The sequence below is a fragment of the Megachile rotundata genome, chromosome 4, assembly GCF_050947335.1.
Source record: "Megachile rotundata isolate GNS110a chromosome 4, iyMegRotu1, whole genome shotgun sequence".
In the NCBI taxonomy this organism is placed as follows: Eukaryota; Metazoa; Arthropoda; class Insecta; order Hymenoptera; family Megachilidae; genus Megachile; species Megachile rotundata.
Window position 1 is genome coordinate 9771360 of NC_134986.1, and position 26904 is coordinate 9798263.

A 26904-nucleotide genomic window follows, 5' to 3' on the forward strand; every position below is an offset into this window, starting at 1 on the left:
CCCTGTTTGCCGGAGAGATGGCGCTAGTTGTATAATTTTTAATTGAAATTGGTTAATATTGAATTTTCGGCTTATTAGACGATAATAAACGTCAAATTGCATTAGGAAACGATATTAATTAATTCTGTTATGTTTTAAAAGTATTCACTGATCAATAAAACCAATAAATGTACAAATTGTATTCTATGTTTTGATGTCTACCTTCCCTCAGTTCAGGTGGTCAGATTTGCTCTGGAGCACACATAAGTAGACAAGTTATACAAGTAGCAGAAAAAGACATAAATCAGGAATGATCACATTTGAAAATTTTGGAATTTGGGGATTTAGAGATACTAAAATTTAGTTAATTCTATTATAGTTAATGTTGTTATAAACATTTATATTGTCATTATGGCTCATTCAAAGGTATCTATGTTGAATAAATTAAGTGTATATAATTGTAATAATAATAATTTAATGCTGTACTTTGGCTAATTGAAATCTATTTTTGATTTTGACTTAAAGAATAGCAGCTGGCTAATGCCATCATTTGAATGTGACTCTGTCAGAAAGTCACCAGTAACTAAACGTACTTCTTCTCAAGCGTTTGAAAGTACTATGTCAGAAATTCCAAGTATCCATGATATAGTACCTAAGAAGAAAAATACAAGTAGTCTGTCTGCTTTATTGGAAGCTTGTGAACCAAGACAGGCCACTGAATTGGTTGTAAGTAAGCGGAAACAACAAGAAATTCTAGATTGGTTACACTTCAAAGTAAGGAGAGACAAACCTTATGCAATGGTTTTGAGTGGTCCATCCGGTTGTGGTAAAACTGCAACAATCAAAGTTCTTGCCAAAGAAAATGGTTTTAGTGTTACAGAATGGATTACTCCTATTGATCAAGTGATGGATGAAAATTGTAATTTACTTCTTGAAAATTAATCTTCATTTCTTCAGTTAACAATAAAATAATCATTAATTATTTTCCAGATAAAGTAATGAGACAAGCTGATAGATTTGAGGAATTTTTAATTAGAGCCACAAGATATAAATCAGTTTTAAATAATAATTCTAGACGTTTACTTTTAGTTAAAGATTTTCCAAATGTTTTCTATGAAGACAGCCTTAGCTTCTTATCCCTTCTAGAGTAAATACAATTATTGATTTGTATTTTATGTAATCCAACTCGTTATAATTATTTTATACTTGTAGGAGATATTTTGAATATGGAAAAGAGCCTATAGTATTTGTTTGTACAGAAGTGGGAAATTCGAAATTATTGCAATCATTATTTCCACCTAATGTAAGGGAGAAGTTTGGAATTGACTTAATCAAGTAAGTTGTTAGAAAGTATTACATCCTTTTCTAGCTTTCACTTTTTGTACATACTTACCCAGTTCTTATAAATTTAGTATAAATCCTGTTACACAAGCTGCAATGAAAAATGCATTAAAAAGAGCATCCAATATTTTGAATTCAATTGCTAAACATATGTTATCCGTTACCCAAAATAAAATTGACGAAATATTATCTAATAGCATAGGAGATATTAGAAATGCACTTTTAAACTTGATTTTTATTTCATTAAGAGGTAAGTATAGGTAATTACAGATTTGATGTTGGAAGGCTATTTTACATTATTTTTGTCCTTAACAGTACCTGAAGAAAACGAAAATAGTTGTAATAGCAGAGAAGTAAATTTAGGACTTCTTCATGGCATAGGACAAGTAATTAATGCCAAAAGTAAATTACTAATTTTAATGTACAGTAAAAACGTAATACTTTTAATCAAAGTAATTAACAATACAATAAAATTTAAAGGGATACAAGAAGAAAATCGATGGAAGTTTGTTCACGATCCTGATGAAATAGCAGCTTTCTTTCAATCACAAGCCACAGTATTCTTAAATTTTCTTCAAGAAAATTATTTAAACACTATGAGAGGCATAGAGGAAGTAAATGCATGTGCAAATACCTTAAGTTTAGCAGATGCTTTAAATTCTGAATGGCGGGTATGGTAATTACACGTTTCTTTATACGAAATATTACGTAAATTACATAGGACAAATTTCACGGAAACTATTAATTTTCAGGATCCTAATTTAACAAAAGTTGTTTTGTCCTTCGCGGTTCGCGGTGTGATGGTGCCTAATGAAAAGCCTGTTTCTGGATGGAATCCTGTTAGAAAGCCACCAAATGACCGAGCTGATAAGTTAGTAAACACAGCAGTACTATTATGAAATGCCAATCAATAGTTATATTGATAAAGCGTTAATATTCCATATCTCATATGTTTACATAAATATACAAATTATTATGCAGGACGTGTAAATATATCTTAATGCATTTATTTCTGTAGGCAGAGATGTCTCGCAGCAGCCGAGGTTCGATGGTACGAGTCTATAATTAACGCAAAATCAAAAAATAAAACGGAAGAACCAAATTTCGATATCGAATCCATCATTGAGTAATATTAGAACGGTACAAGGTGTAAAGGAAGAAATACGATATCTTTATTATTTTTTATTTTCTACCAGTATTATGTAAATGTAAATATATAATCGGAAATTGAATCGTACGAATTTCATTAGAATTGTTTACATTTTTTAAGCGTTTGTATATATTGTTGAATAACATGTTTTATACTATTATTTGTCTTGTTTAATACCTTAGAGCGTACAACAATTATTTTTATTACGAAAAGCAGATATTGGCGCAAACAACGTTTATAGATACTATAAAAAATACAGTTTGTATCATTTACATACTTCGAACAAAATCTTTTTAATATGAATAGTTCTCTTGGTAGCACTATCCACAAATTCGTGTTCCTATTTCCATTATACATTTTTTATTTCAATTTGTTTAAATGCAAGAACTGTGTTTCTCAAAAATTGAGACCGGTGGAGACAAAATGATTTATCGACGCATAAGATTCTACAAAAATGCATAATGGATATGGAAACAAAATAGTTCACATTTGTTGGATAGTGTAGACTCTTGGCAGTTACAAAGTAATTTGTTAATAACTAGATGAAGATACAACGATATTTCTAATTAAAATTAAAAATTAAAATTGTTTATAATAACGAGTATTTTATTAAAAATATACGAAGATCTTACAACCTATTTTTTCATAAATAATTGTTAATGATTATACCTAATTATATTTGTACAGCAATGTAAATTTTGTACGTATGCTAAATATAGTGTTGTTTAAAAAATTCATCGCCTAAATATTTCCTAGAAAAAATGCAGTAACAAGCAGTCTTCCACTCCAAATACCTTAAATATCAGTGTATATTGAACTGTTTCAAATCATTTGTATAATGCAGTCTCATTGTTGCAAACATTTTATAATCAAGAAAATATATAGAAATTCGAGGAATACTAAGCCAATCAAAAGTTGATAGTCGGTATTATAAGAATTGAAATATACTGGAAACATATTTGTAGAATGAATGTAGGTACTTGTCTAAAAGAAAAAGATTATTTCTTCACTAGTCTACCAATATAAATAAAAATGATTATGCTGGGAAATGATCATGAGACCAAAATGAAATATATACACAAGTTTAAATGAATTTTCGTCGTTAAAACTACGCTTTAGAAAGGTTCACTTCTTCAATCGTTGAAATAAGATTGTCCAGGCCAAATAGGAATCCCTCTTCATGGTTGCCTTGTTGCCACGGTTCTCTATGTGTCACTCTGTGTCCATTTGGTAATGCTTGTGTTTTGGCGAAATCGATCAACCAAACTCCAACTTTGTCGTTGTCGTAAATCATAAAAATACTGCTACCAATTATCTGCAAACAAATTATACACGTTACATACATTTAAAGATCTATACCATCGCATAACTGTTATCTACATAACCGCTACATAATCTACATAACTTATTTATAGACTCAACAACTCAGCTACGAATCTATTAATCGAGTAAACGTACTTCATGCGTTTTGAAATATTCAGAGGCTTCGATCTTCGAGCGAAGACTCTTCAGTCGTGCAAGTAGCTTCATGCGAGTGCCTTCACGCGTTCCCAGAAACAGTTTCATGGTGTCCAGAACTTCTTGATGAGACTTTACTTTCTTTAGATCCGTAATAGGCGGCGCACCAGGTAGCTTCATAGCCTCGATTCTGAATCCGTGACTACAGGTCGAGCTCTGTTGCTCACGGAATTGCATGTACCGCAATTTTGTCACAGCACGCTGTTCATGTTCTTGCTTCGTAGGCGCATTCGGATCAACGGCGATCATCTTCTGATAAAGGTCCGGTCTCGCCGTCGTCTTCGATACTTCAGACTCGAGGAATGTTCTTGTTCCCATCTTGATGTCCATCACGTGAGGGTCGTTGAAACCAAAAAGTAAGTCTTGTAGTTCGATGAACGTGTCTCCTTTGTACTCCACTTCTCGATAGTATCTGTGACAAAATCAATTTTATTAGACTAATTGGACTAATTATAATTAGTGTTTAATTATCAAGTAATATTTAATTTTGCAATTATACAATAAATTATACAATAAATTATATAATAAATTATACAATAAATTATACAATAAATTTTACAATAAATTTTAATCATAAAAATTCTTTGATTTAAAATAGAAGTTTAATTTTGATATACAATAGAAACTGTTTCATAGTATTTTTATGTAGTCGAATTGCATCAAACTTTTGACTTTTGACTTTGATTTTTAAAATTAAAATTTTATGTGCAGCTAATAGTTTCATTTCTCTATTTTATTTTCTGTTCTACCTTGGTATGCAGTCCCGCAGTTCTTTGTCCTTGCTGAGTGCTTCGTAAACGATCCTTTCTGTATTTTCTGCTCCACCTGTCTTCCTTTTCCAAACAGTGCCGGGTCCAGCAGGAGCGAAACCGTCCGGGTGTCCCGATAATTGGAACCAGGATTTCAATCTGTTCTTCAGCAGAACGTCGCTGGCTGGTGCTGTTAAATCCAAGGCATTCTAAAAAAGAATGAAGGAAAAGATAAAATCATTTGCAACATATATGAAAAATTACAGCAAGCTCAGGTGTTCAAATTGTGAATCATGAAAATAGGACAAATTTTCTTCACAACAATTTTGCTAATATTATTTGTACAACATTGTAAATCACAATTTTACAAATATTAAAATACTTGCAAATATAAATATTAAACCATATTTGATAAAATGTATATTATTAAGGTATATCAAATTATTAAAATAAAGTTTCATTTTCATAATAAGTTTTCATAATAAATACATTGAATTAACATTTAAGAACAATTTAATACATAAAATGCTCGATAAAAATTTTCACTAAATTATTAAGAAAATTTATGTTCAAAAACAACACAATAAATAGTTAATATAATATAAATATTTTTTATTCAAAATAAATTTCAGCATAAAACATCATTTTACATTTCAAATGCAATTTGTCGCAGGCGAAATGAACATAACATTGTAATTTATGAACGTGTACATTTTGAAGCAGACAAGTGTCTCCGTTATAATCCAACATTATTTTAATATCGTAATACATATTAAAAAGACCAGTACCAACGCCAGGAATTTCAACGACAGATCCTCTTCGGGCATGGTTGTATCTGAGAGAACCATGGGGAACTGTTCCATCTTCTGCATCGCTGAATCATTGGGAAGTTTAGCAAGTGTCCTGGTGGAAGAAGATCCAACACTGTTGGACCGATTCGAACTCGTAGATGTGTTCCTTCGCCATTGTCGAAAAGCGCTGTAGGTGCTGCTGGCCGATGCATCCTTCTGCCTTCGATGTTCCTTGGGATTCGAATTATGGTTCAGTCTCGTTTGCTCCTTGTTCGAAGGCTGTAACCAAAGGGATCTACTAAGAATTCGTTCCACTTGAAGTTTTTTGTGTAATAATTCTTTTCCTGATTCAAAATTTGATGTTATCGAGTCACGTTTAATTTACTCAGATATTTATTCTAACAGGACAATTGTTTAATATTTTACTTTTTTAATGAAGTCAAATACATTTTTTATTTTGGGTAATTGTACTTCTATGTCTCTATATTCTATGTACTTCTATATTGAAAAGAAATAATGTTATATGATTCTCCTTTGGTACAGATATGATTTTTTATATTTACAGATATGAACTTAATATAAATATGAAAATATTCATTACCATTTTCTAATTGTTATCACTCGTGCAAGTTTAAAAATGTTTTTTCCAAAATACGTAAAATCATGCAGCTAACATATGTATGTTCTTTAAAATATTATTACCTCTTCGTTTTAAAAAATACAAAATATAATGTACAATCTCTACCACCTCAAACAATCAATATAATACATACTTTACATAAGAATGAGTTACATAAAAGAAAAAGAAATATAAAGTTAAAGTATTAAATTATTACAGCCGTCATAAAAGGAGTCTTCAAAAAAAGGCGGCAAAAAGAGTCACGAGAAATATCACGATACGTCATTCCAGTCAACAAATACGAGGTAGCATTGAAAACCGTAAGAACCATGTAAATTGTAAATTAAAGCCTTGATGAGAAATAAAGTCTGTTTCCACGAGATCGCAAGATTTCTTCTTCCGTTTTTTCCGACCAGCTGTTCCCGTAATTTATGCGTTTCGTAATCGAACCCGATGCATGAATTAACTCGAATGTATTTCACGTCCGCCAATCAGAGGCGAGACGAGCCACGCTGGGAACGAAGTGCGCATGCGCGCACGTGGTCCAGCGCATGCAATGAATTGATAAGAATCGTTTAATTGAGTTTAGTGAGCCGCGAGCTACTCGTGCTAATTGATGTATCACAGTTACCGTTTAATCGGATTATAAATGTATCACGTGCAGAACTAAAGTATTCTGAGAGAAGAACAGCCACGATTAGGCCAATTGGAGGTTTAAAGCGCGTAACGTTTATATAATTGCGTACGAACTATCAACGCGAATGTCGGAGATGACCAGGGTCGAATTAAGTTCTTCAGAGGACTCGGTTAGAAAATTTTACGTGTAATTCATGCTACGAGTTGAAAAATAAAATTTTATTCTTCGCAATGAAATATTGCACTTTTAGGATATTGGAATTTTTAATTGAAATTCATAATTGCATATTGGAATTTTTAATTTAAATTCAGAACTTGGGAATTACAGAATTTGGAATTTTGGAAGATGTCTATGGTATTTCAACCTGTGGCGATATAACGCGCGGTAACCTAACATACATATTTGGTATCTTAAAGCATGGCAAGCAAATGAGGAGCGATTTAACATATGCTCATGTAACGAGTAGTAATCTGATACGTGGTAATTTAAATTATGGTAACCTAACGCTTTGCGATTCAACGCATGGTAATTCTACTTGTGGCTATATAACGCGAGGTTATACAACGCGTGGCTATATAACGCGTAGTAATCTAATGCGCGGTGATCTAACGTATAACAGTCTAACACATTGCAATCCCACGAGTGGCTATATAATGCGTGGCGATATAATGCGTGGCAATCTAATGCGTGCCGATATAATGCGTGGCAATCTAATGCATGGTAATCTAAAATATAGTAACCTAGCGCATTGCGATTCAACGCGTGATAATTCGACATGTGGCTATATAATGCGAGGTTATATAACGCGTGGCTATATAACGCGAAGTAACCTAACGCGTGGCGATATAATGCGAGGTAATCTAAATTATGGTAATCTAATGCATTGCGATTCAACGCGTGGTAATTCTACATGTGGCTATATAACGCGAGGCTATATAACGCGTAATAACCTAACACGTGAAATACATCATGCGGCAATATAGCACGAGGTGTCACAAGGAAACATAACTAAATCTCACTTCTTTTGTAAACACAATTTATTTGAAAAAGTTTTTAGCTATATCATAATACATATTATTTTATTTCGAATTTGAAAATATATCAGAATAGTACATGTCTTGCAGACAAAATTGTTTGACCGGTTTTTAGGTTAGTTTATGTCAGCTGAACTTCTGATCTTTAACCATTGCTCTGAAGATATCTAACACATTGAGCTGTACAATCGTATATTATACGGATTACCGATTTTATTATAAAATAATATTTTACAAAAGATCTATTTATATTAAATTTCTCAGAATTACCACAAAGAAGACCATAAAGTTCATTCTTATGTAACGACTTCTGCCAAACAAAATTTTTCTCAGGCGTTTATTATAAATGTCGACCCTTTCACTTTTTACTCATACCGAAATAAAAAGATATTTGTCAAATTTAAATAAGTTATTACTCCTTTCGAACTCGTAGAAGTTCATCGTCCTAAAAATAGGAATATTATACATGGTTAAGTTGAATTTTCAAATTTGACTAAATATTTTATTTCGTACCGAAAGATAAAAGGGGTTTTCGATTACAAATACTTCGGGAACCCAAAAGGCGTTATGCGAACGATATGGTCAGCCGTATTCGAAAATTCAGTCGTTATTATTATTATGAGCACGTTATTATCGCAGGCAGAGCGTGCTTCGATGGCGATCGGGCAGGTGGTTCAATGTGGAATTCGATTTTGCGATACGCCATTCATTTTAATCCACTTGACAAGGCCCGAACGTGAGGACATCGCGAAATCAAGCTCGCGATTTCGACTTATCCCTTTTCATGGACTAAGACAGCGATTCTCAAACTGCGCATCTCAACACGCAATAACTTTAATTAAACATTGCCATACGAACGATTTCGATGCAGTTACGTCATACTTTTTACCGCAATCAAACAAGTTTAAATAAATTTCACAAAAATTACGTGCTTAACGAAAATTTGTAACAGCACGATGCAGATACTCACACAAGAAACAAAATGGAGGAAAGTAGACACATAATGAAGAAACTTTTGTTTCACATCAATTTCTCCGAGTTTCACTTCTGAGTTACGCTTTCTATTGTCAGCCATTTTGTTCTTTTCAATTAATCAGAAGCTCGGTTCAAACTAATTCGTTCTTCATGAAAATAAATAAAAATCGAAACAGTCTTTCTATGAGAATTTGTAACACATCGATTTATCATAAAATTATTTTTATTATGATAATATTTTTTATTATTATTACTTGTTTATAAAAAGTAAAAGATTAAAAATTTGTTCTTCATGTGCGCCTCCTGAGGAAAAGTATCTACAGGAAAAGAAAACTGGCAAAGAAAGGAAAAGAAAACTAGGAAAAATTTGTCTGTCTGACAGACGCGTTAAACTGCAAAGTAAATATACGCACCTGTGTCTTACAATAGCCTTCGGGCACAGTGTAAGCACAAGAAAAAAGAAGCGGGTAAGTTGCTCGCTTTGCAAGTAGAGTCATATTTTACAGAGCATTGACGTCACTGGTGTATTCAGATTGCATTGTTGCAGATAAGTTTCAATCGAGCACCGTTCCAGTTTTCACGTTTAACGAGAGCCAACAGATAAGGCAGATTCGCTGTGCATCCTCGATAGGAAATTTCAAGGGGAGGAATTGTTTTTATTTTACAATTGTTATGTCGATTTCAACGTTTACCATAACGTTACTCTTTCTTCAATTTCTTTATATTCGTTTTTTTTCTTTATATTCCCTTTTCTTTGTTACAGTTAATCCTTATTGTGAATATTTTGTTAATTTTTGACAATAATTTTTACAGTTAATTGTCGCTATTAATTTTGAGGTTACTGTTAATTCCGATGATTATCGTGTTTAATTGTAACAATTAATTGTCACATTAGAAGCAGTATAAATAAACTAGTGACTAAAACACATTACAATAACATGTACTGTGCATTTCTGTTTGGCAGCCGGAAGTAACACGAATTCCATAACTTCTCATGCCAACTTATGAGACTCACGGTACAACTTGTAGTACTTGCGTCTGTACTTAATTATACAAATGGTATACGAACGTCAAAGAGTATAAAATTCGTAGAAAACGAATCAATCTACCTTCCATTTACATATATATTATAATTGAATGCAAATTTTATGGGACACCATGTAATTTAAATTTTTTGCAAGAAATTCGTGATGTCCCCGATAAAACGAATGACGAAATTTTCATCCGGATTGAATTTCATCGTCCAACGACAATGAGCACAGCTCGCGTGCGTCAATGCGCGAACAAAATGCTTTGATAAAAATGCGACCATGGCTTGTTTGCTCCGTGACAGCGGCATGAATTACACCACGGGGTGTTTGAAAAGTTTTAGAAATGATTTTAACACTTGTGATTTGTAATAAGACAACATTAAAGATGCAGATATCTTCTTTGTTTAGGGATTACGTCGAGAAACTAGGTTTTGTATAAATGAAGTATATTAATAAATTAAAATTCAACATTTCAGATCTTCAAAATCTGAAATTTCTAAATTCGATACATTCCCTGCATCTCTCAAATTAAAAAATCCCTGCAAATTCCTCAAATCCCTAAACTTTCTTAGAATTGCTCAAATATCTAAATTACTAAAATCTTCTAAATTAAAGAAACTCTAAAATTACAATACAATTCTGCAAATCTTCAAAATTCTCTGGAATTCCACAAATTCCCAAAATTCCCAAATTAAGAGATCCCCAAAATTTTCTGGAATTCTCCAAATTTCAAAAATTTCAAAAATTACAAAAATTCTAAAAATCCCCAAAATTTCTTAGAATTTCCCAAATCCTCAAATCTACAAAATTCTCTAGAATCCCCCAAATTTAAAAAATTTCCTAAATTCCCAAAATTCCCTAGAACCCCCAAATCTTCAAATTACAAAAATTCCCCAAGCCCCTAATCTCCCTAGAATTCTTCAAATTTCCAAATTACCAAAATCTCCGAAATAATGAAAATTCCCTAGAACCCCCAAAATTTCCAAATTACAAAAATTCCTCAATCCTCAAAACTCCCTAAAATTATCCAAATTTTCAAAATCCCCCAAATTATAAAAATTCCCTAAATGTCCAAATTCTCAAATCCTCAATTTTCTAAATTCCAAAATTTCTAAACCTCAAATCGAATATTGTCAATTATCAATTTTAGCCCCGGGGCCCACAAACTCCAGTGCCGACACTGTTTTATTTGATGTAGTAGGCGTGTATATAAATATCTCACATATTTGTAACACTATATGAATATTATATTGGGACGTAGAATATATGTATTCTACGTACACGTAGCGTTTAATATGTTATTAAAACTTGTTGAACACCCGATACATATTATATGATAGGAGGCTCGGTCATTGTTGAATCATGCTTTCTGTAGTGTCATTCGCTAATTTTCGTCGGTCGTGAATCACTGAAAAGACGAGCCTTTTTTTTCTCGCCTCGACGAATCGCATATTCGAAACCAACAACGTCGAGCGAACAAGGTTTAGCAACGAATTTGTATGCTCAACAGTGACGGATAATTCGTGGTTGTTTTTGCATCATCAAAATGCTATATGAAACCACTGAGGCGTGAATAGAAATTGTATTTACAGACCTACCTCGGGATTTTTAATATGTTCTATGTTATCAAATTTTGTTCTTTGAGGGATTCGATATTCGTTGCTTAATTGGTAATTCGCTATTTTGCAATGTACTGGGAGTATCGATCAGTTCTTATCAAGAGATAGATGTAAGAAATTAACAATCGTTTCAATCTCAAATTTTGAAAATGAAAAAATTTGAAGATTTAGAATGTTCGTGAATTACCACCACTACTTACAGTGTTTACGTTACAATATCGTCATATCAGCTGATCGAACGACCATAATGAATAGGTCAGGAATTATAATTAGGTACTTGAATATTTCTGCGAGGTCAGAATCACAATTATTCTATTTACAGTTGTTTTTTTCGTTATGCAAAAAGTAACCTTGTTAAATAAATAAAATCACCGTTTTTGTCCACTATAATAAATACCTTGTATTATATAATAATTATTCCTCTTAACGCATCCATAAGTCTTAACATTAGTATTAATAGACACAAAAAGATACCGTGTTAGAACATAATATATTCAGTACGTACATGGGACCAGCTTTGAATTGTTTAAGTACTACATTAATCTTTATTTTTAATATTTAATACAAGTCTTTTAATAAAACAAAACTTGACACCGAAAGATATTTTTAGAAAGAAATTTTAGATTGACATTTTTAGAAAGATTAATTGATAATTATCATTGTATAAGTATTTCACAGGTACAACAGAAGTGTACTTGATTTATTGCAGTTATCTTTTAATATCTTCTTAAAGGTCACATTATCTTGCATATCAAACAAGAACACAGTAGAAGCAAGAGACAATAAAACGTTGACTGTGCAAAATTGCAGATTTTTCAACAAAACAGAAAAAATATGACATTACGAAAGATTACGTAAAGGATAATAAAGGAACATAATTGCATGTAAATTACACGATGACGGGAATTAGACTCTGGCATTAAATGAGTGCTTTTAACATCCATCGGGTATACTTACGACATAATGTTCGCTCTAACTGTTGAAAGCTACTGTATGTAGAAAATCCGATGTCTGACTTGTAATTACATTCCGACGAAATAAAAAGAAAAATTTTTGAAACCAGAAAAGTATATGAATGAAGCGATAGAAAAGCTATTTTTCCAAATTCAAACGGCACGGAAATTAAATGGCAGAACGACGTCAACGGCACGACGTACGCGTTCATACGAGTACATACAGCTTGTTGTCGCTTTAAGCAAATGAGGGCTGTAAAATGTCGACCAATGATCCCCTGTAAACGTGACCCCACAGGAAAAAAACAATTTATAAATCAAGCGTGACTTCATATTATCGCCGATGGAAAGTCATTCAATCACGTGTTTACACTTGTTTCTTCTATTTTTTTGTTGGAGGGCAACGTCAATGCACGGACGCTCCTTATACGGGACGAATCATTTATTATACGTATAGCTCGGAGATTGTGTTGATTTTCCTGGATGACTGTAATCGTTTGAAATGGAAAGGAGACGGATATCTGGGGTATTTGGTATAACATTGGGGGTCTGAAAAGTTGGAGACCTAGGGAATTTGGAAATTGGGAGATGTAGAGAATTTTACAAGGTGGAGAGTTGGAAAATTTGGGGAATTTTTAATGTGGAAAATTTCAGAATTTGGGGAATTTGGGAAATTTTTGGGGGATTTAAGGAGGACTTTAGGAATTTGGAGAATTATGGGATTATGGGAATTTAGCGAATTTGGGGGATTTAGGAGGATAATGGGAATATGGGGATTTAGCGATTTTGGAGGATTTAGAAGGACTATGGGAATTTAGGGAATTATGGGAATATGGAGATTTAGGAGGACTATGGGAGTTTGGGGGATTATGGGAATATGGGGATTTAGTGAGCTTGAGCATTTAGGACGATTATGGGAATTTGTGGAATTTGTAGAATTTCGAGGATTTGAGGAATTTGTGCAATTTTGGAAATTTGATAATTTTAGGAACTTTGAGACGTGGAAGATTGGGGAATTTGTAAATTTGAGGTCTTTAAGAATTTCTCAATTTGGGGAATTTGAGAATTAAAGGAAGTTCGGATACTTTGAAAGTTTGAAAATTGCGTAATGTTAAAAATTTAACAATTATAGAATTGTTAAATGAAAATTTAGAGATTGAAAAATGCCAGAATTAGAAGATCTGAAAATTTCTAGCTATCTAATATCTCCTAGTACGTACTCGAATGAGTCACAATTACTCGCTCGATTTCCATGCGGAACACGACTTTTATGGGATATTTTGTACAATTTTCTCATTCATATCACACAATCGTGCGGCGCATCAGTGTTCGTACTCATGATTAATGTTACCACGTTTTGCGTTATGTGATACGAAAAAAAGAAATATTTGTTCATCAATGAAGTTGTCATCCGTAGGAACATCGTACTTGAGATGAATAATTACTAAAATACAATTTATCGCTGGTGTTGAAAACGAGAAACAAATAAAATTCAATCGAATTATTGCACTTAATTAATCACCTAACGTGAGCGATGAAAGTATTGTGAATTATTCATTTCATAATTTATGCGACGAGTATACTCATTACTTATAATGTGATTAGCAGGTGTGAAACACGAGATTATTGCTTCGATTAAAAATTAATAAAATTGTAGATATTGTACATGTGTAATAAATAAGCTCACTGTAAAGTGGTTCATTCTGAAGACTAATATTTATTTACATATTCCTTAACAAAGTATAATTTTATTTATTCTTTAACAAATTAATTTTATTTTAATTATAAATATATTTGATATTATTTAGTTTATACTTTAAGTAGTTAAAATTTATTCAGTTTATAGTTTGCTATAAATTGTTTTTTATATAAAATAACTAATAAAATTGAACTTGTATTCAACATTGTTATTACTATCAAAAACCACACGTGTGTGGTTTATTATAAGAAATGATGACATTTGTAAGATGTTAATTATCTACAAACAAATAATGACGATAATAATTTCTCAATAAATTACACAATCGCAATACTTGTCAACGCCTCCAGATAAATCTTCAAATTTAAAGAGAAGGACATTTGATAAGTTCAATCGTTTTTGAAGAAACATTCTTTTTAATCTCTACAGAGATGCATTTCAACTTTCAATGGTAGACGATAAATGCTGACTTTACTAAAACGTATCAAATATGTAGTTTTTTCCTTGTAGATAAAATGAATCGAATAGAATCATTTCGAACGTGACATACAAAGAATAATTTTTATCAAAATCACATTTTTAAATGTATAATTTATAAATTAGATGAGTAATGAAGTAGAACATTGGATATTATGGAAATTTGAGAATTTAAAATTTTGAGAAATTGGAATTTTGAGAATTTAAAATTTTGAGAAATTGGAATTTTGAGAATTTGGAATTTTGAGAATTTGGAATTTTGAGAGTTTGGAATTATGAGAATTTGGAATTTTGAGAGTTTGAAATTATGAGAATTTGGAATTTTGAGAATTTGGAATTTTGAGAGTTAGGAAAGTTGAGAGTTTGGAATTATGACAGTTTGGAATTATGAGAGTTTGGAATTTTGAGAAATTGGAATTTTGAGAATTTGGAATTTTGAGAAATTGGAATTTTGAGAAATTGGAATTTTGAGAAATTGGAATTTTGAGAAATTGGAATTTTGAGAAATTGGAATTTTGAGAAATTGGAATTTTGAGAGTTTGGAATTATGAGAATTTGGATATTTGAGAATTTGGATTTTGAGAATTTGGAATTATGACAGTTTGGAATTATGAGAGTTTGGAATTTTGAGAAATTGGAATTTTGAGAATTTGGAATTTTGAGAATTTGGAAATCTTGAGAATTTGGAATTTTGAGAATTCGGAAAAAATTGAGAATTACTCATACATAATAATTGTCTACCACCTCCCACAACAGCATCTCATATACCCATTCATGATCATCATCAACATCCACCACCGTTCTTCGCAACGTAAACATCGTAAAGTTTCCTACAAATCCAGAACATCAAGTATTCAAAACACTCAAAGATCAGTCATTTATCTAATCCATTAAAATTCCTCCCGATAAATTAACACTGTTGGGATCAATTTCGCAGATACACAGAACGATTACCATCATCGGTGTTTATAAACAGTTAAATTGCCAAGCGGTAGAAGGTCGCACTAAAAATACCTAGCGATCTACGCGACTCTACGTATCTAATTACTGCTCAATTAACATAAATAACTCGACGAAAAGAATCGTTTACGTGTTCACCTAAAATCATTGGCGATTGAAAGCTCTCTACACGAGTTAGATCACCTTCCATTCTTCTATTTTATTCGCTGGGAACCGATATATCCATTTGAAGATAAAAAATTTACAAATCAGAGAGGACAAAGAATTTTATGAGAAATGTGGGCTTTTGGTGATGTGGACATTTGGATCGTTTGAGAACTGTGGAATTTTGAAATGGAAGTATTTTTCAGAATTTGGGAATTTAGAAATTTGAGGCATTTGAGAATTTGGAGACGTGGAGATTTGAAGCATTTGAAAATTTGAAGACGTGGAGACTTGGAGCATTTGAGAATTCGTAGACGTGGAGATTTGAAGCATTTGAAAATTTGAAGACGTGGAGATTTGGAGCATTTGAGAATTTGGAGACGTGGAGACTTGGAGCATTTGAGAAGTTGGAGACGTAGAGATTTGGAGCATTTGAGAATTTGGAAACGTGGAGCTTTGAAGCATTTGAGAATTCGTAGACGTGGAGATTTGAAGCATTTGAAAATTTGAAGACGTGGAGATTTGGAGCATTCGAGAATTCGTAGACGTGCAGATTTGAAGCATTTGAAAATTTGAAGACGTGGAGATTTGGAGCATTTGAGAATTTGGAGACGTGGAGACTTGGAGCATTTGAGAATTTGGAGACGTGGAGATTTGGAGCATTTGAGAATTTGAAAACGTGGAGGTTTGAAGCATTTGAGAATTTGGAGACGTGGAGATTTGAAACATTTGAGAATTTCGAGACGTAGAGATTTGAAACATTTGAGAATTCGTAGACGTGGAGATTTGAAGCATTTGAGAATTCGTAGACGTGGAGATTTGAAGCATTTAAGAATTTGGAGACGTAGAGTTTGAAAATTTTATTAATTTGGGGAATCTGAGAATTCGAAAATGTAGATGTTTAAGGTATTTGAGAATTTGGGTTTTAAAACTTTGAGAACCTTGATAATTTGGAGATGCAGAGAACTGAAGATATGGGGAATTTGGAGATATAGATATTTGCAGGTCTCTACAATTTTGAATTTGGAATTCGCACATTTAATTCTTAAAAACAATGTTCGTAAATGCTTTGAATCATTGATATTTCTACACACAAGGAAACTTGTATATCTCATTGTAATTCCATTTTCCTGGACGAGTGACCCGTGGACCACGCAAGACCAGTTTTTTCATCTACCTGTGTCTCGAGAGATCGTTGGTCTTTGAAGATGATTTCTGTTGTCTGGTTGCTCATTGTGGATCGTTTTCCAAGAGCAAATTCCAACTGAATTATAAAGAGACTTATGTAATACACCTGGTATGTTATTATTAAGAATACATTCAAATTCCAGGAGGACTTATGAAATGACAAAATTTGGAAATTCAGAGAAAAGGAAAACTTTTGAATTGAAAAATTTGCTACATTTCAAAATTTAATGATTTAAAAACTGAAGAAATGTGAGGATTCAAAAACCTTGAAAATTTAGAACTTTAATGACCTGAAAGAAATTTGCTGATTTGTAAATTTAGAAATTTTAGAAACCTTTAAATCCAAAGATTTATAAAGTTAATAGTTTAGAAACACGCTTACTGCCACTTCAAATAGACTAATATTTGATTCCACCTTCATTCAGAAAGATCACGCGATGAAATGTTATTTCGCGTCCTCTCTCATTTTAATTTCAAATCGAACTCATCCAACTCCGTTTTATCCATATAACAGCCATATTTTGAAGCTGCCCGATAATCATCGGTGTAAATTAAACAGGATATGTAAATTAACTGAACTTTCCAGAACACTGATAATGCTAACAAAAAACTTGTCATTATATTCTTTACACAAAAAAGAACAAAGAAGACGAGATCGTCAAAATATCGTTCAACCATTATGAAACACTTAAGTCCGATTAAATCGACTATAAATTAATTATTAAAAATTTTATTATAATCTCTGTTTAAAATAAAACATATATTCACCCATATATTTGCACAAATTAAATACGAGTGAATACATTCGAATACTTTGCGAAGAACTCGCTGAACGGGGCCATATAGCGAGACTGGACTTTAATAATAAACGAAATATAGAAAATAGTACTTCCGGTACTTGAGGTATATTTTAATTTGTAATAGTTAGTAAGAAGAATATAATAATTTTAAGTAAATTTCAAAGAACAGTTCCCATTATAATATGAGGCTATATAACGCGAGGTTATGTAACGCATGGCTGTATAACGCGTAGTAACCTAACACGTGGTAATTTAACGCATAATATTCTATCACGCTGTAATTCCACGATTAGCTATATAAAGCGTGGCTATATAACGCATGGCGACATAATGCGTGGCAATGTAATGCCTGGTAATCTAATGCATTGCGATTCAACGCGTGGTAATTCTACATGTGGCTATATGATGCGAGGTTATATAACGCATGGCTATATAACGCGCCAGAACCTAACGCGTGGCAATATAATGCGTGGCAATCTAATGCGTGGTAATCTAATGCATTGCGATTCAACGCGTGGTAATTCTACATGTGGTTATATAACGCGTGGCTATATAACGCATGGCGATATAATGCGTGGCAATCTAATGCGTGGTAATCTAAATTATGGTAATCTAATGCGTTGCGATTCAACGCGTGGCAATTCTACATGTGGCTATATAATGCGAGGTTATATAACACGTGGCTATATACCGCGCAGTAACCTAACGCGTGGCGATATAATGCGTGGTAATCTAAATTATGGTAATCTAATGCATTGCGATTCAACGCGTGGTAATTCTACATGTGGTTATATAACGCGTGGCTATATAACGCGCAGTAACCTAACGCGTGGCGATATAATGCGTGGTAATCTAAATTATAGTAACCCAACGCATTGCGATTCAACGCGTGGTAATTCTACATCCCTGTGTCAACATTTAATTATGCTTCGAAAGCAATTTAAAATAATACTGACTCGTACACTTTGTTTAGCCAAGCTTACGGGCGTAAATTATGAAATACTTTGGTGACCCACTGTGTGCCCCACGAATACTATTTTAGCAGCAGTGACAAGCGTATCTATACTGAAAACTGTGTCACACTATGCCTCTAGCTATTTCTCAATCTTGTATCAGGATGCAGTAGTGACGCGCGTTAATATCATGTCTTTGAAAGAGGTCGATTTAATCCATGGTGATTTAAAGCGGCTCATGTTTTAACGACTTTTAAAACCTGGCTATTTGTAAAAGCGAGAAAAAATTAATACGACGTTTTTCAGTTTATTTCTGTGTCTTGTGCGATGTTTAAAGTTTAAACTGAGATACGTGTAAAAATATCGAGATTAAATTTGTAACATTTCGTGTTATGTGTTATTTTACTACGAAGCAATAAAACATATTTGATAGTCGTTAATATTTTTACTGAATTATACGACGTTTTGCACAAGTTCAAAAATCTTTCATAATAATAATTATACAAGATACGATAACTCTTCGTAAAGAATTTAAAAAATATTTTGAATCGATTTGATTTATTTCGGTGTCATGCGACTAGAAATACGCTTATCTGATAACTGCATCTGGGTTCACAATATTTTTGACGAGAGTGCTGTTCTTTTTTCTTCGATTCCGAAGAGAGAAACAGCTAGTAAGTTATTTTTTCGCTTAAATATAAAGCTATTTGTAATAGAAAATTTATGGACTCGTAGCCGACGAAGTGACACGAGAATTTTAATATTCTGAATACGAGATTCAACTACCACACGGTTACATTTGTTAATATTAATAACTGACGCATTTCGCTTGCACGTATTATTATGTAGATTCATTCGAAAACATCGTAAAATCCGGCGATAAGTGTATTCAAATTTGTTCAAAATAAATAATTGTTTCTAAATACCTATTGCATAACATTTATGTTCCGTTTAATGCCTTTTATTTCGTTATTAATAACAATTTAAAATTATGTCTTTTTTATAATTACAACAATATAATGTTAATAAGCGAGATAATGTTCAATTGCCAAATATTAACATTTATTATATCGCCACACACTGTATAGTGACAAGTTATATTACCACGCGTTATATCGCCACGCGTTGTATCGCCACGCGTTGTATCGCCACGCGTTAGATCACCACGCGTTAGATCACCACGCGTTGTATCGCCACGCGTTAGATTATCACGCGTTATATCGCCACGCGTTATATCACCACGCGTTGTATCGCCACGCGTTGTATCGCCACGCGTTGTATCGCCACGCGTTGTATCGCCACGCGTTAGATCACCACGTGTTATATCGCCACGCGTTATATCACTACTCGTTGTATCGCTACGCGTTAAATCACCACGCGTGGTATCGCCACGCGTTGTATCGCCACGCGTTAAATCGCCACGCGTTGTATCGCCACGCGTTGTATCGCCACGTGTTATATCGCCACGCGTTGTATCGCCACGCGTTAGATCACCACGCATTGTATCGCCACGCGTTAAATCACCACGCGTTAGATCACCACGCGTTATATTGTCACGCGTTATATCACCTACGTATTATATTACAGCGTGTAGTAATTGCCACGCATTATATCGCTCACATGTTATATCACCACCCGTTATATTGCCCACTCGCCCACATAAATCCGTGAAGCAAGTAAGTTTCAAAACAAAATGGTTCCTAGGAAAGGAAACGGTTCATGCTCTAACAGGTAAATGTTATTTCTATAAGAAATATTACTCGCGATATATTTCTGTTCGGAGAAATACGTGTTCGCCGTTAAATGGATTATACTTGAACCGGAAATAATTTATACCCGCGAGGAGAAAATAAACGAAATTCGATTGTCGGCTACGTGGATGGATTCCGAATGGACTCGGTTATTTTTGGCAAGCCTCGTTTTAGTCGTATCAATTATTATAATCGCGACATTTGCATTCTATAGAAACGTGTCATTAATGAGAATAATGAGGAATTGGGCGATATAAAGTGACCTTTAACTTTGGATGCTCCTTCGAAATAGTACAGAAAGGAGAGACAATGACAAATATTAATAAGTATTATAAATTCATGAGCAGGTACAGTGAACTCTGGTTATATTGCCATTGATCAGACATCGTAAACTTAAGTTACAATGCCGTTATAGAATTAAATTATGCTATTTAAGTTACAATTATCTCGTCATTGAAGAGATACAGCAGACTCTCGTTATATCGCCACTGACGGGACACAGTAGACTCTCGTTATATTGCCATTAACACAATACAGTGAATTCTCGGTATACTATTTCTACCAAAAAATAGAGTACTCTTGTTATATCGCCATTGACGAAATAGTACTCTCGTTATATTGCCACTGAAGTTGCCTCTCGTTAAGTAGCCACCGACAGAAATGACTTCTTGACTTTGGCAATCTGTTAGATTGACCAAAATGTTCTCTCTTCCTATATTGCATAATACTGATAGAACATGGCAATATAACGCGAGTCTATCATATTTTCTATTTATCAATAAGGAACAACTATTACTCGGTCACAAATGATCGCAGTTGCGCTAATTCAATCATACTATAATTTAATTACGTAATTTAATAACACTGCACTTCATTTACATAGTAATTCAATTACTTCGTCGGCTAATCGCTGTAATCACAAGCGTAATTGAGTTATGTCCGTTCAGACGTTATGAATTTATGAATAACACCATATTCATCATAAATAATGAGTTTTTTTTCTGTCTGAAACTTTTATGTCGTCCGTTTATTACTCCTCAATTTTCTGATTCAGTTACAATTACGAAAGATTTGAAAGGTAAACGATACGAAAAAATATCAGAATTTTGCAAAACGTTATGTTTTGCAAGAGCAGTAAATTTTTCATAAATATGTATACCACATCGAGCAATAAACGCAAGAAAGTTATGCATAGAAATCAGAGAGTCTTATTCGAAACAACAAACGAGTGAAGAAACTAGGTAAAAGTAAATTTAAAATTACATGGTTTGTTCTTATGTAGCACATTTGCAACAAAGGTTAATAAAACGTGTATCCATTTATTTAAAATAAAAAGAGCGTACGATATAATTTTAGTAAGCAAATCATACACTCAAAAATTCCTAATAAACATACGTTTGTTACGAGTGCAATTAATTAAGAAATAAAATGAAGAATTTGAAAAGGCAAGACAGCAAATGTTCGGTAGACTGCAAGGAATAATAAGTAGAATATTTCAAAGAATGTGGTAATGTATGGTCATTGGAGTTACCACATTCTCCTTGATTGACGTCGTCGTCGGTTACGTAGCTAAAACTATGCACCTTGATTTCTTTAAAGATATGTTTACATTGTGAAAAAAGTGATCTCCAAAGATAAAAATTCGAAGCATGTTTACAAACGATCATAATTCGTCGAAACGATAAGGAACCAAAACGATAAGTTTCTCGGTAAACTGATCGATGTCCGTTTAATCGATGAAAATGCAAAATTATTATCATTCAGATTCATCAGTTAAAAATATCTCCGATAAGAAGACAATTGACATTAAACAGGTAAATATTGTGATAAACACGGAACGAAAATGTTTGATAACACGAAATGTACAAGCATGTAAACAGATTCAAATTGAATCTCCGTATCAAGTTTCATGCTAATAATCAAAGATTAAAATTCTCTTGAAATGTCGATATGCAATAGATAAGTAAGTAGGAAAAGTGTAAAGTACTTTAGAAGCGGTTTTCGATTGTAAATTTTGACCTCGGCAAAATATTCAGATGTCCAATTACAATTTCTGACCTATTCATTACGGTCGTTCGATTAGATGATATAGCGACTTTGTATGTAAACAAATTGTGTCTAATGCACGACAATGCAGTTTTATTCACATCGATAGGGATAGCAGTGAAATTATTTTTCGGTGATATTTGTTACGATATTTAATATATATCAAAGTAATATGTCATATTACTTATATATCATAGTGTATTAATATATGAAATTATTGTTCGATATTTGTTATGATATTTAATATCAAAGTTATAAAATTATTTGCACACCGTGTAGATACAGTACTTGGTTCGACCTCCTGTTACACCGGATTACACAAAGCGTATCCTTCACGTCATAGGAATTATTTTATACTATACGGATACGGATACGAATATTACTAGTATTAACCGGTCGGCAGAAACTAATTGTAAGCTCGTGCTCGAGCATAAATGAATTATGATCTTTTTGTACGGATACATATCTCGAATTTCTCTCGCTAACAGAATTGCGAAATACTTCAAACTATGATAAGAATCTTAAATATAGATTTGTTAATAGTTGGTAAACTGTTTCGCAGATATTTGATATTTGCAATAGTGTTTTGAGACTGCTTTATATAACCATGATTGTGAAGTTACAATAGTCACAAGTTACATTTTAAATCTGTAACAAAACTTAAACTGAGCTTTTTATGAGAATCATTAAAAAAATTTAATATTTCAAATAGAATCGATAGAAAAGAAATTGAAACAATTATCGGTCTGACAATGCATTGTTAAAAGTTCAATAACGAAGAGAAATACATAGAAATTGACCACAATAGGTTACGTAATTGTAATCTATTATTGTTTCATAATAGCCTATAGTTTTTTCTGAATAAAACTGTTTCACGGTCATCCTTTGTGCGTGCACATTCAAATACGCGGTTCATTGTATTGCGAATTTCAATAGCGGTATTGACTCACTTTGAACAGACCTGAAATTGAGTCATTAAGTAACACGCGTCTCAAAAGTAATTAGAACCGTCTTTGATAAATTACAAAAGCGTTTGGAAACTCCAGTGAGATAAACGAATTACGAATTTTAATGAGACTGGAGTCTGTATGTGTTGTATGTTCAAGAACAAGAAACAGACTGAACTGTATTTGCACAGGCGATAGAAGAAAACTGTAACGGCGACGTGGAAAACAGGATGATGTTACCGTTAACGGTCGCCCTATGTGAATACGGATCAATGTTTTATCAAGGAGCACGATTTTCATGATTACTCGTTCGAATCGCATCGTGCAATGGGGGTCAACGCTCTGTGCCCAGAAAACGCATGCGAATAAACTTTTATTTGCACGAAACCGTAAATTTTCAGAAACGACAGCATACTTATGAACACCGTTATGTCACTATTTATTTAGATAATTTCCCACGAACTAGGTTTCAATTTACATATCGTAAAAGATAAACAGTCACTAATTGCAGGTTATAAAACCAATAACTTTTGTTCGAAAGATCGTACTGTAATGCTAATAAGATATGATGATGTCGTTAAAAGAAAGACGTGTAATTACGTTTTCGAAACACACGTGTTCTACATACGAATGCATTTACATATATTGCAGAAGAAAAATACTAAATTACAGAAGTTTTAGATTCAACTACGCCAATGTCTCTAGTTCCAAATATGCCAATGTCCCTACATTCTTATGTCATCAAATGTACTAATATTTTACTAATTCAGAAATTCCTATATTTCTGGATTAAAATGTTCCCGACTAGTAATGATAATATTACAAACACTTGTAACCTACTTTAAATGTGTTTATCTCACGTGTATAATTACTGTTTTTAATGTAACTCTGCTCTTTGTAAAACAACGTACATACGACGCCGTATTTTAACAACGATATCTTATAATGTACATAACACTGTACAAATTTCTAACATTTAATTTATAACGTGTTTTTCTGTGTAATATACACTAACAACGTGCAGTAGTTGTGTTACATTTTCCCCAAATCGATGTTCGGTGTTCCAAGAAACATACCATGAAGCAAAGTGCATTCGATACTATGAAACCTAACACTACGCATCATCGAAGCTTCTCGCACCTTGATTACTGACCTAAGCTATTCAAGGAGCGTTCAACACTAACAACACGATGAATCAATAGAATTAAAATGTACATACATAGTTATCGACGCACGTACCTTATTGAAGTGAGCTTGCAGAAGCCGCTCATATTGGTCAGCAGCACGAAGACAGAGTCTCGTGGTGAATGCTTCCATCCGTGCTGGTAGAGGCGCGTGGCAAACACTGCTCGACATTATTCTTCTCTTCTATATACAACTGGCACTCCTTCTGAACACGCACGCACAGCGTATACAAATAAAATTGTCACTCGCTAACGCACGACGAACGGACGCACTTAAATCGCGACGATCGTTTCAGACGCAAACTAACCTCAATCAACGCCCGCAGAGTTCATCGTCGTCTACCTTAGGCGTGGCATTTGACTGTTACTCGACCACGGTCTCCTGAATGAATGCTTTTCATTCGAGTAAAACTCGTACCGTTACCCCTTTTTTCGTACTAAATTCTTGAAACGTTTGCGGATGCCGCTTTCAAGTACGCTGCTTTCACAACACTGAGACCGAAGCTACTTCACGTGGTATGTACTTTCGAGGGGAAGCTGCTAGCTCCGTTACGAATTTCCTTCTTTCCTTTCTCTCGTCACTTTGATCCAGTACTTATTTGTTAACAACCGATGCACCAGATAGGTGATACTGTTTTAAACAATTTGTAGCTTCAGAAAATGAACTAATTTCGCAGTGAAAACTTGACAGATTTTAAACGTGATCGATGTGTGCAAATCTCTTGGGGTATGCGCGCGCAACTACCCTACTGAGGGAGTTAAAACGCGAACTCTGATTGGCAGGAGCGAAGCACTAATAACGAATTAAAAATCGTATCGCTTTCGCGCGACTATGAACACAAAAGAGCGCGAAGATCGTCCACTCTTGCTGTTTGAATGCATACTGAGCGCCAGAGAGAGTTACATGTAGTTTTATCGTCTTAGCGTCTCCCCACCATTAAATGTCGACGTCCGACTCCCGTTCGGGCACACATAGCTATGCGTATGTACACACATTCGAGAGCACCGTATTCCCTTGGGAAAATGGCGACGCAGGGGAAACAGGGTTAACTCGATAGTTCTCACAATTTAAAAATTTTTGAAATCTATAACTTATAAATTTAGCAGTTTAAAAAATTATTGTTCCAATTTTTTATTTCACACAATGTTGCAAATTTGCAGTAGTATCTTTATATAAATGTATTTCTTACAAAATATTTCTTATAATTTGAAATCGTTTCTTTTGAAATTAAAAAAGAGACACAACGAAAGGTTAATGTACTCTAACAAGTGAAATGCAATGAATCGTTATGTGATTCGTTTATAATCAGTCGTAAATACGTTTCTTAGTGACAAGAGGTATAATCAGGGCCATTAATATGTCATAGCAAAAAATGATCGAACGTTCTGTAAAAATTAAAAGATCTTTTTCCTTCTATATCGAGGTAGCAATTATCAAATTTTTTTGGAGGAAGTTTCTTTTGACTGGGACTGTCAAAAGATACGTTGTAGATTGTAGTACGAAATTATAAAAAATCGGATTTATCTATATTTTGAAGTAGTACCTATTTATACATAATCGTAGCGTTACTCGAACACACGAGTATTATTGTAGATATGATTAAACTTACGTCAATGCGGTTTAAATTAGTTCCATATGTTGATACTGTTATCTTCGCATATTTAGATTGCACCGAAATGATCATTCGTATCGCTTTTCGTATTTTATTAACCCTTTCACGCGTAAAAGTTACGAATCGCAATAAACTACTAAATTGATATATTTCTTTAAACGCGGATAGAGTTAAACGATGTACAGATTCTCGGTTATATATCTTCATGCAAAATAAACTAATTGCATGCCACTGAAATCGTTCCATTAAGTTAAAAAAAGCTCGCTTGATGTTAGAAATTAAATCTCGGTTGCTAAATTATACGTTTAAGAAGGATAAACTTTTTGTTATTTATCACTGTTTTAGCAAGAAGGTTGCAAATAAATCAGAAGATAGTAATCGTCGAGCAAATCTTTTTTGTATACCCATATCGGCTCAAATAGAATTACATTAGAAATTTCAATTCCTCCAGCATGGTACATATCTAAGTGCTTATTTGTATGCGTTACATCAATTTTTTCTATTCCCGTTTTTACCACAACGATTCATTCTGTATTCTTTGATTCCTTGCGCCAATTATTTTTTAAGTCCACTCCTTAGTTTCACTACGATTGCTAGACAAATATACACGGCTAAAAATATCCGACAACTAGAAATATGAAACAGAATTTTACAACGGCTCGGTGTCGTATAATATCTCAGCTATGCATTTTTCTGTGCATTCAAGGTCTAGGATCGGCCGGGAGGATTTATGAATCATTTATCAG

General features: G+C 33.3%; 2 protein-coding genes across 4 annotated transcripts; one reads left to right on the forward strand and one right to left on the reverse strand.

Annotated features, from left to right (window-relative positions):
* Rad17 (Rad17 checkpoint clamp loader component) lies at positions 1-2630 on the forward strand. 2 transcript variants are annotated; one of them, XM_003701631.3, is made up of 10 exons: positions 1-140; positions 212-405; positions 505-898; positions 970-1126; positions 1192-1314; positions 1392-1570; positions 1636-1722; positions 1801-1991; positions 2073-2191; positions 2339-2630. In XM_003701631.3, exons 2-10 carry the CDS (start codon positions 391-393, stop codon positions 2448-2450), a joined length of 1377 nt encoding a protein of 458 aa, XP_003701679.2. In that variant the 5' UTR covers positions 1-140; positions 212-390; the 3' UTR covers positions 2451-2630. The 2 variants fall into 2 exon arrangements, 1 of the variants encoding a protein (XP_003701679.2); XR_013038086.1 differs by lacking the exon at positions 1-140 and having other exon boundaries at positions 147-405; positions 1801-1996.
* On the reverse strand, positions 2490-25438 carry IP3K1 (inositol-trisphosphate 3-kinase-like protein). 2 transcript variants are annotated; one of them, XM_003701630.3, is made up of 5 exons: positions 24601-25438; positions 5526-5807; positions 4738-4946; positions 3929-4400; positions 2490-3785 (listed from the first exon to the last, which is right to left on the reverse strand). In XM_003701630.3, the coding sequence occupies exons 1-5, from the start codon at positions 24715-24717 to the stop codon at positions 3579-3581; spliced, it is 1287 nt and encodes a 428-aa protein (XP_003701678.1). In that variant the 5' UTR covers positions 24718-25438; the 3' UTR covers positions 2490-3578. The 2 variants fall into 2 exon arrangements, with proteins under 2 accessions (XP_003701678.1, XP_076387353.1); XM_076531238.1 differs by lacking the exon at positions 5526-5807.
* Positions 25439-26904: the final 1466 nt, after the last annotated feature.

Excerpts from the sequence above, each read along its gene's own strand:
- Rad17 (XM_003701631.3), top strand. Across the intron at positions 1,127-1,191 it reads AGCTTCTTATCCCTTCTAGA|GAGATATTTTGAATATGGAA; the intron begins GTAAATACAATT and ends TTATACTTGTAG. Across the intron at positions 1,571-1,635 it reads GATTTTTATTTCATTAAGAG|TACCTGAAGAAAACGAAAAT; the intron begins GTAAGTATAGGT and ends TGTCCTTAACAG.
- IP3K1 (XM_003701630.3), bottom strand. The coding sequence starts at position 24,717 with ATGTCGAGCAGTGTTTGCCACGCGCCTCTACCAGCACGGATGGAAGCA. Across the intron at positions 4,401-4,737 it reads CTGCGGGACTGCATACCAAG|ATACTATCGAGAAGTGGAGT; the intron begins GTAGAACAGAAA and ends ATTTTGTCACAG. Across the intron at positions 3,786-3,928 it reads AATATTTCAAAACGCATGAA|ATAATTGGTAGCAGTATTTT; the intron begins GTACGTTTACTC and ends ATTTGTTTGCAG.